General features: G+C 49.8%; 1 protein-coding gene and 1 long non-coding RNA gene across 7 annotated transcripts in view; one reads left to right on the forward strand and one right to left on the reverse strand.

Annotated features, from left to right (window-relative positions):
- LOC143693929 (uncharacterized) overlaps positions 1-10,119 on the forward strand; it is a 107,932-nt gene that overhangs the window by 92,127 nt on the left and 5,686 nt on the right. For all 5 annotated transcript variants that reach the window (XR_013181987.1, XR_013181984.1, XR_013181986.1 and 2 more), the window contains exons 3-4: positions 5,915-6,093; positions 7,408-7,555. This is a non-coding gene — a long non-coding RNA (uncharacterized LOC143693929). The remainder of the gene's footprint in view (positions 1-5,914; positions 6,094-7,407; positions 7,556-10,119) is intronic.
- The window catches only part of ANTXR2 (ANTXR cell adhesion molecule 2), a 76,780-nt gene that overhangs the window by 21,067 nt on the left and 45,594 nt on the right, over positions 1-10,119 (reverse strand). For both annotated transcript variants that reach the window (XM_054633669.2, XM_077176920.1), the window contains exons 13-16: positions 8,119-8,160; positions 7,458-7,553; positions 4,419-4,586; positions 3,463-3,543 (exon numbers count right to left, since the gene is read on the reverse strand). In XM_054633669.2, the coding sequence (XP_054489644.1) occupies positions 3,463-3,543; positions 4,419-4,586; positions 7,458-7,553; positions 8,119-8,160 (387 nt within the window). The remainder of the gene's footprint in view (positions 1-3,462; positions 3,544-4,418; positions 4,587-7,457; positions 7,554-8,118; positions 8,161-10,119) is intronic.

A 10,119-nucleotide genomic window follows, 5' to 3' on the forward strand; every position in this document is an offset into this window, starting at 1 on the left:
TCCTTTGGCTTGGCTTGGGGGGCTGCACTGCTCATGTGCTGGCAGGGAAGCCGTGGGACACCTATGGCACATCCGTGCTGCCCCCAGCACTGGCGTTCCTTCCTCCATGGCTGCCACCCCGTGCCACATGGCCTTGGAACTGACAGGCAGGTTGGCTTCTTCCTGCTCTCTCATTCCTACCACTGCTCAAAGAGGGATGAGTCCCCAAGGCTCGTTCAAGAGAGCAGCAGATTCATCTGCACCAAGGGAGGCAGTGCCAAGAACTGCTGCCTACGTAGTTGGGAAAATATCCCTGTTTCTCCTGACACCAGCACAACATCCTCTCTTCAGCAAGATGGTCCCTCCCGCTCCCACTGACTGACAGCAAATCCGACTGCCAGGAGAGCCACTCTAGTCGGGATGGGCACCTGCCAGGCAGCCAGCCAGACCCTCCTGAAAGCAAATCAGGCTACAGGGAGAGGGCATGACTCCAGTGACCAGGAGCTTCCTTTTGGAGGGAGCACTGCTAGCCACATCTTGCACGTGCAGAATGTATTACTTTTGTATTATGCAGAGATGCTCAAAAGTAACAGTTTAAATAGATGTTTGTGGTAACTCTGCAGCCATTATTAGAAAAGACCTTTAAAGCAGGAAAAAACTAACAAGCTTAAAAACAAGTACCAGTGTCTTCCTGTTTAGAAGGCTGGTTGTATATGGAAGTACAACCTGGAAGCATTCTATAGTTCTCCTCTCTTCTGATTCTCCTAGAATGAAGTACAGTCTTTCTCTTCCTTTACCACTGACTCCTATTTCCATCCTGATAGGGCAAAATCTTCATTACAAGTGCCATGGGCTATTTGTGGACTTAAAGGTGTTTGTGTGCATAAATGCACACAGGTTCAGAGTCTCAGCCACCATCACATTGCAGGAAGCTCAGACAAAGAATCCAAATCGCTGATGATCACCTTGTGGTGCTAAACTGTGACTTGGAAAACAAACACAAGGATTTAGAGGACAAGTTAGGCCCCTGAGGCTGGTGCTGTGCTGCTGTGCCAGGCTGTGTTCCTGGGCAGCCCCAGACTCCTGGCAAAACAAGTTCAGTACAGATCCTTGGACACTGAACTGGTTTATGAGAGTAGCCCAGACTGCTGTGGCTCAGTCTTCTTTGCCCCTTTAATAAAAAAAAGGAAGGAAGTCTAGCTAGGAGCACAGACACAGGGTAATGCATCATTTATAAATTACCTTGTTAGTGCAGAAAACACCACATGGTTCTGCAGCCGAAATCTCCTGCTGCGGACTTGCTCTGTTTGATGGGAGCCCTTCAAAAGCGCTCGTGGCTTAATGGAGGCTGTTTGTGGGGCCCTCAATCCATACCTGCTGTCCTCATCCCTCACTGGGAGCCCGGCGCAGCTGCCGCGGCGTGCAGCTGTCTCTGAAGTGGCTGCGTGTCCTCGGCCCCCAGCACAGCCAGCCCGCGTTGGATCTCTGGATTTGTGCCTGAGGCGAGCCGGGGAGCAGCTGTGTCTAAGCCGTGCTACCTTTAGTGCTGCAGCCCCCGGGCCCCACGTGCCCCGGCCTGCCCCGCGCTCCCGCGGCCGCCGCACAGCTGTGCCCGCAGCCTGCTCGGTGTGCCCACACCTGGGCGCGGCTCCCGCGGCTCCGGCCTCCCCGGCAGCCTCCTGCTACGGCCCTCCTGGCACTGCCTGCTGCATGGCACAGCCAGGACAGCGCAGGGATGCACCAACTGCTCGCTCTGCTTTGATACCTCATGCCCAAATTTCAACTGCCTCATCAAGCACTCCAATTCAGCAGTGAGATCTTTTACAAATGGAACTGACAAGTTCCTAAACAGTAACAGAAAGGTGATGAACAACTCCACGGTTCTGTGTGTGTGTGTGTGTCTGTGTGTCTGTGTGTGTGTCTCCCTGTGCACACTCGTGCACTGACACACACCAGGGGCCCACCATGGGATCTCCACCCAGTGTGTTAGGAACAAGGAAAAAGATACCATTTTTTCCCCAAGACAGCAAACACTGCACAGACAGAAATGGCACTCTGCAGTAACACAGGTCACATCTGACCCACCACTCCTTTAGGCAGTGATGCAGGTCACATCTGACCCACCATTCCTTTTCCCTTGAGCTGCCGCTCTGTTTTTCACAAGCTGAGATGCTGGCCAGTGTTGTTCCTGTCAGGCCCAGGGAAGGAGGGTATCTGACTGCACAATGGCTCAGCAAAGCCTGCCCCCAGGGCAATCCTTACAGTAACTTCCTGCCTTTATGGGCAGAAATCCCCAAAACAGGCCCTGATTGACACTTTTTTAGCCTTTTAAGGCACCACTTCTACGTTCCTGTTTACATTGTATTTACCTGTTAAACTGTATTGTGCCATGTATTTTGTGTGTAGATTGCCGTTGTTATTGCTGCTCCATGCCACATGCATCATTCATGCAAACAGTGACTAACCTGCCACAGTAACAATGCTAACAGCTGTATCCAGCTGTGCTCTCCACCTGCAGCACGGCACTTGGCCATTCTGCTGTTTCCAACACTTGCCTTACCTTAGTCTCACCTCTTCATCCTTTTGAACAGCACCAAACTTCATCCCAGGAAAATAATCAAAATTCCCGTTACCTCCCATTCTACCACATGCAATTCCCTCCCCTTCAGCCCTCTCATCCTTTTATGCGACCTTCGTGTTGCATGGTGCACAGACAGTGCCCTGGAGTATGTGAGACTGTGACCTGCTGCCATCCTGTTTAAAGTAAAGCATTTGCTCCTGTGGCTCTTCCCAAGTGCCACAGACAGGAAGCTGAGTGGATGCAGGAGATAAATGCTGACAAAATCAAAGTGATATTTTCCTGAGGAGCAGCAATCAAAAATATTTGATCTGGTTTCACTATCAGAGGTGCAAACAGCAGCTCTGTGTCCTCAGCAGCATTTGGGGGAGAGGCCCCTTTTTCAGTGGCCAGAGATGTTCCAGGAGAAAGGATTGTGTGAGAAACATATTTCCTCAACTTCTTCTGTGAAAGGCGTCATTGGTGTGCAAGTGTAAAGCTCTAGGAAGCAACTTGCATGGACATTATTGCCAGCCTCTGCTGTTAGAAACAGCTGGGTCTGAGAGCGATGTGTGTGCCTGTGACAAGAGTTTACCCTGCACGAGGCTGTGTTCCTGTTCTCCACCTGAGCACACACCACGTCCAGCACCCCTCCCTCTGCCTCCGCCAGCCCTGTGCCAGTGCCATGCATCCAGGCTGGTGCCACACCCCTTTCGCCACCCGGATCGCCCAGTGTGTCAGCCTTCCCAACGGTGTGTCAGCCTTCCTGACGGTGTGTCGCCCTTCCCAACGGTGTGTTGCCCTTCCCAAAGGTGTGTCAGCCTTCCCGCCGGTGTGTCGCCCTTCCCACCGTGCCACTCTGGTGTCGCTCTGCTCCCCCCCGGGCCGTGTCCCGGCCCCTGGCCGGCCGTGCGCCGCACACCCACCTGGTCTCCTTGCTGAGGCCGCATCAGCGAGACTCTGTCGTACTGGCGCCGCAGCAGCGCCCACAGCGCATCCAGCCGGCCCTGCGGGGACATGGGGGCTCAGTCAGGGGCAGCAGCACCCCCCACCCACACAGGGGCTGCCCAGGGCATCCTGGGCACCTGCAGTGCCGCAGTGGAGCACCGCTTCCCTGGAGCCCGGGGAGCAGAGCTAAGGCTGGCCTGCGTCCCCTGCAACCACTGTGGTGCTGCTCCTGCGCACCTGGAGTGCCTGGGGAGCAGAGCCGGTTAGGAGCATCCCACACTGCACAGATGGCTCCAGACCTTGCCTGTGTGTCTGGACATCACAGCTTCAGGGCTTTCTGGGGGTCAGAAAGGAGTGGCAGGCACTTGGGAAGACAGCAGTGTCCAGTGTCCCAGCTACACATGGGTGTTTGCTGCTCCTAACACCTAAATGCAAGGTATTTACAGACCTATCCTCTGCCTGTAGGCAGTGCTTGTGCCCTCCTGGCAGGTGACTCAGAGCACCATCCATATGAGCCAGATAGAACAATTTGCTTTTTATCAGAATTCTTGCATTACAGTGTTTTATGTAATTTTTTGCTTTTCTTGGTTTGTCATGACAATGCGTGTTTAAAACTTAGTGTAGCAGCTACAAACTGTGCAGTTTTGGGTTTAATTAGCTCTACTAAGCCAACAAAGCCCCCATAGATTTTAATGCTCTCACTGTACAATATGTCCCTTTTTAAGGAGAGGCAAACAGAACGCGGCAGTAATGATCAAGTATTGCATTTAGGGCTACAAACTGCTCCTGCCATTCCTGCTGAGTAGGTGTTCCCTTCGAGAATAGCACATTACACTTGAATGGGAACACTTGGAAAGTAAGGCACAGCTCAGCCTGCATAAGGCACAAAGAACCCAACCCTTAGTAACAATCGTGCCAAAGACTGAACAGATACCTTGATTGGAGTGTACCACTTCTGCTGTATGGCTGGTGAGGTAGGCTTTCGTTTAGGTGGTTTAGGGTGATAAGGTTCTTCTGGTTCTTCTGGGAGTTTCACCACAGCATTCTTTGCTTTTTCCAACCTAGCTCCTTCTTCTGTGGAGCCTTTGTCGCCCCAGCGCACCTGAGGAAAGGCAGAGTTCAGGTGTGAGTGCACCTCAGGGCAGGGAAACTGCTGCAAATAACAGAGGGTAAATCTGGAAGAGGTGCTGGATAAACAAGAGAGGAGGTACTGAGGAGAACACTACCTCTTCAGTCTTAGGTAAATGTCTGTAAATAAGTCTCAGTACTGAAAAATCCTATCTTGCTTCACATGGGTGACAGGGGATCTGTGAAATCTTCTCTAAGTAATGATATAAAAATATAATTTCTACTTCTTATTTATCCTAAAATACCAGACCTTAACCTGCACCCATGAAAGGTAAGATTTCTGAACACAGGTCTCCTAGCCCAGTGAGTTTTCAAGAACCCCAGTGTAGATTTAATGTGATGCCTAGGGAGGTTTAAGCAGAAGCTCCCTGAACCTGCTCAGGTTTCCATGTTGTCCTGCAGGAAGATACATGCTGGAGAAGTGCAGGTGAAGCTGTCTACCCTGCCTAAGTGCATGCAGAACATGCAGCACTGTGTATGATAATGCTAACCGTGTGTGTTACACTGCTCCAAGTGTATAAAATATATATAGAGTTGAAAGAGAAGGAAACCAGGGTTATCACTGCCAGGGAGACACATATTCCCACTTCCATACAGGCTGTACTCACTGTGCTCTGGAGACTAAATACATGGAAAAACCTCCCTGCTAAGAGTGATAATTCACCTTGCTGCAGGAATCCTGTTTCACCTGTAACTGGAAACACCATGCAGCAATCTGAGCAGCAGTGTTTGCTGTACTGTGCACAGAAACAAGCCTGGACAAGGCTGTTCCCTTCTCATCCAAAAAGCACAGCTGAAAGTTTGAAAGTCCTTAGTGAAAGTGGCCAGGACCATTTCAGCAAGACTTGCCATAATCATGCCATTTGCTGAGATGTGGCCTGCCAGGAGGCCTCTGTACACCTGTGTCTTTCACTGTGATCAGTGGTACTTTTACAGGGCTTGTCAAGTGGCTGCTAACATGTATTTTAAACACTGTTAAAATTAGCTGGTGGATCTCTCACTGAAAAAATTACCTTCTCCTTCAGACAAAAGCCAATTCACCCAGAAGAAACCACAAGTGGTGGAGTCTGACCACCTAATTTTGACATAAAAATGAATTAACTGTAACAGGTGGGGTCTGGCAATGACATCACAAAACTTTAAAGCATTGCCAAAAGACAGAGCTAGGAGAGCACTGCCCAAGCTATCTGGGATTGTCACAGAGGGGTGGAGCTAGTGGAGAAGGCAGGAGTGCATGGGTACCTGCTCCAGCACAGGAGTGGGAAGTGTAAAGGTGATGGTTCAGTCCCTTCCCTTCTCCAGAAAGGGAAGCTGCCAGATGAATCAGGCTGCTGAAGGAATGACAGAAGAAAAGAAGCCAGAGAAGCAATAAAAACCAGATGATTCCACTGCCACATGGACTGCGAACATGGAAGAAATGTCAGGACTGGGCCAGCAAGTTTGTCACTGGCCATGGCACAGAAACCACCTTTACCTGCCAGGTAAGGAACAACCTCCCTTGGAGTGTTTTCTCTCGCTTCTTCCCCAACTCCCCAAAGGAGCAGCGTGCTCTTCTGAGCCAGGGAGAGCTGTGAGGCCTGTCCTGCTTTCCCTACAGCCTGAGCCCATCTTCCCAGCTTGTCCCAGACACAGCAGGGCAGAGGTGAAGCTCCCCACTCAAACCCAGAGGCACTGACCATCGGTGCCCAGCCACACCTGACACTGCTCTGGGTTCTCAGGGACAGACAGAGCCACGCAGCCCCACAGAAGGGGGGCTTTTTTCTAGGGCCCATGATTATGCTGGCAGGAATTTCAGTTGGGTAACTTCTTTAGCCCTTAGTCCTGCACAAAATTCCTACCACAGATGAAAAGGTTTTCTAACCTAATCATCAGTTTCTACCCTCGTTTGCATTTTTGCCATAGGCTGAACATGTCTTTCTTTGTGGTCCTGATGTCACTTGTGTTCACGAGCTTTCTGCTCCATTGTGCAGGATCCCATTTTGGAGCCCCTCCTGGAGGCTATCATAGTTTTCCTCAAATCCAGGCTTGTAATTCTTGATGTTGGAAAGCATTTCCTAGTTTGCTTCTGAAAAACACTGCACAAAATGTTTGCTTTTTGTGAAATCTGAAGCTCTTCTAAATTAGCAATTCTGAACTGCTGAAGAAAATGCATATAAGTGACACAGCTTCAAACCTGCATATTATGCCTCTGCATTTAAAAAGTACTCAAGCAAAGCTGATTAGGCCAATACCTTTAAAGTTTCATCAAGACACCTCAGTATGGCCTAGGTGGGTGTTTCAGACAGAGACAGCTTCCTGGACTGCAGTTAGGAACTGCTTTGCACATTCCATATAGGCTGACTTGACTACAAAACCTGACATAAGGATGTGCCCATAAGGATGCACATTCTTCATTCTGTTTTAATTAACATGATGCTATCGTGTCTCTTCAAAGACAGGCTCTGTTGTCGCTGTGAGTCCCTCTGGGATCAAGCCTCTCCTCAGCGTCACCATTGTCAGCGCATTTGGCTGGCCCACACTTGGGGGACTTATGTTTCACTGTAATTCCTTCCAAAACACGCAGAAAAGGCTCTCACTCTCTCTTTCTCATTAGCGTGATGGAAAGAGCATGTCTTGAGGCAGCTATTTAAAGTCCCAGTCAAATGGAACTACTGAAAGCTGTTCTTTCAGAGGCAAGGTCAGAATTGTTCGATATGGTAACGAATTTTCCAAGGCTTATGCCAGTGGGAAGACAAGCACACATTATGGCCTTGTATTTTCAGTGCACTGTCAAGTCTTTGTTTCCACACTTGCAGCCTCAGAGAGCTTGTGCTTGAGGGAACTGCCATCTCCAAATCATACCAACCTCCATCCTCTTAATTCCCCCAACTCCTCGTCCACCGTAGTAGGAAGCATCCACCGTGGGCCACTTCTTGGAAGGCAAGGGCTCCTGTTCTTCTTCCTGTAAGTACAGTCAAATGGTGTTTACTTTTAAAAGATGCTTCCACACCCACACACTGAATGTCTTTTCTGTGTATCTCACTGGAGTTCCCGGAGCGTACCCTGTTGGTTGTGAAAGGGGTGCAAACACTGAGGACAGCAGAGCCTCCAGTGTGTTACTGCCTGTAAGAAGGAGAGGAATTCCCTTGTAAGGGGGATTCCTCAGTGTCTGGAATGACAGAGCAGGGGGAAAACGCTGCCTAAGTCCTACATGAATCTTTAGATGTTGGACAAGGGCTATTCAAGCTTTCTGCTTTCAGTGCAGAATGTGGAAAACAAAGCTGTCTTGGAATAAAGGCCCTAAGTGTTTCTGCAGATCTGGGCTTAATTCAGGCCACACTGAGCTGAGGCCTATGGAGAGAGCCACACATCCAGATCTGTGAGAGCAGAGATCTGGACTTTAGGAACCCTGTTCTCCAATGAAGGCACCCCCCAGGGCAGTCCTTTCTCTGGCAGCAGTTGGACAAGGAGGCGGACATGCAGCGCGCAGGGAAGCACAGGAGTGGTTCCATGTGAGGGCACCATACCTCTTTTGGGGCTGGCGGAGGTGGAGGGGGATCCTTGATGACCTGAAAGAAGCAAACACAGGAAAGAATAAGGTGCTGCACTGGCAGCAGCCCAAGGTAACAGACCACGGTAAGAGTGACCTGTTTCCACCCAAGCCCCCACGAGGGCCAGCGAGCTGGCAGTCTGTGCTGCCCACTCCCCTGAGCATCCATCAGCGAGGCCTTCTGGAAATGAGCACCATCCGTCTGCCAGAGCTGCCATCCCCAGCCTGCAGACACTCTGGGCAGACGTGTCTGCCACCGCGCTTCCTGGACGGATGAGTCTCAGCCGCTGTGAGGAACAGCCAGTGCTGAGACCCCCCAGAGTCCGTCAGCAATCCCAGAGGAAAAGCATCTGAGGCCTGTGTGAGGTCCTGCACAGCCGTGGGCTGAGCTGCCGCTGCTGCTGCTGCTGCTGGGGAGTCTCTGGCCCAGTGACAAGTGTGAAATGCCTTCTGGCAGCTCAGGCTTCACCTCTGGATGTCCAGGACACTTCCGCAGCCCTCTCATTTCCCACCTCCCAGCTCCATGACTGTGCAGTGCCTGCACTGCAGTCACACTCCCACACTTCTGACACTGCTCTGGGTGACGCCCACTCCCAGGAGCATTTCTAACACCTCTATTTAAATCTCCCTACAGTCTCTTCCCATTCCCTTTGTCACATCCACACTATAAAGCTCAGAGAATGCCCAGCACTGACAGTCCCAGCAGGGGAGGGGCAGGCAAGGGACCCTCTTCACTGATTCAGCTGAAAACTGAATGCACAGGCGTTCCTCCACGAGAAAAGCAGGTTTGCAAGCTAACCTTGGTAAGATTTTTGGTGACATTGGGCCATGTTTTGGGCTTGGGTATTGCCTGGAAATGACTAAAAAATACACCATGAATATCAAGGAGTCCATTCTTGCTATGCCTTGATATTACACAAACATATCCAAAACTGTGCATGCTGACAAACAATTCAATCTAATACAGGTTTTAAGTAACTTAATTGAATTATGCCTTACTTTATTCACTCTGTGCTGTTTAATTTTAGTACTTTCATTAAACACTGCCTGTGAAAAATACCACTGCAGACAGCCAGCATATAATACATGAAAGAAACGTATTTTTCTGATCAGTAGAGTTTTCCATCTTGATTTATATTTCAGTTATCAGTCTCACCCAGACAGTTACTACTGACTGCCTAAACAGGCTGTGGACTTTCAGCAGTGCATAAAGGAATTCGGCCCAATAGGATAAATAACTTATGGCACCCCTGGAACCAGTTTTCCACAGCCCTCCAGGTTTAAATTATGGAATGGCTCATGTCAAACTCAGAGTGCTTTGGGTGGATTGGAAAGTAACCTGTGGATTTCAACTTTGAGACATCCCTTTGCTGTTAGGATGTTGCAAAACCATGCCAGACGTTACTTTTCTTTAAACAGCTCTGAACACTTTTTCTTCCTAGTCATCAGGAGTTTCCAGCATACTTGACAGAAAGTAATTATTTAATTAGTGAAACACTCCTGAGAGCCACACTGGAATCATTACCCTAACTTTACATGAAACAGCAACACAGAAGGATCGTGGGACAGATGCTGAGAGATACTTGGATGCTGAGTAGGATTTGCCAAAGCCTGGAGATATTTAATTCTCGCTGAAAGCAATTAGGAGAATGGAAACAGTAGAGCAGCGCTTTCTCTCAATGAAGGGACACTTTATTTAATTTCTGTCCTTATTTCCATTTCACCTGTCCCTAGCCATCATCCCAAAGCAGTCTCTGTCTCTGTCAAGCCTGCCAGCTGTACAGGAGAAGGTGCTCCTAGGTGGGTCTGTATGTACCCATATGAAATGGCACTGCCCTTCCCCATCTATAGCTATCCCACTCTGAAGCCTCACATCTGTCTGAGCACAGACAGCTTTGTCCATCTAACCTCTCTGCGAGGAGGGATGGAATTCCTGCGGGCCCTAAGGCCATTGAGGATGTAGGAATCACAACTCCCA

Source organism: Agelaius phoeniceus, chromosome 4 (genome assembly GCF_051311805.1).
Source record: "Agelaius phoeniceus isolate bAgePho1 chromosome 4, bAgePho1.hap1, whole genome shotgun sequence".
In the NCBI taxonomy this organism is placed as follows: domain Eukaryota; kingdom Metazoa; phylum Chordata; class Aves; order Passeriformes; family Icteridae; genus Agelaius; species Agelaius phoeniceus.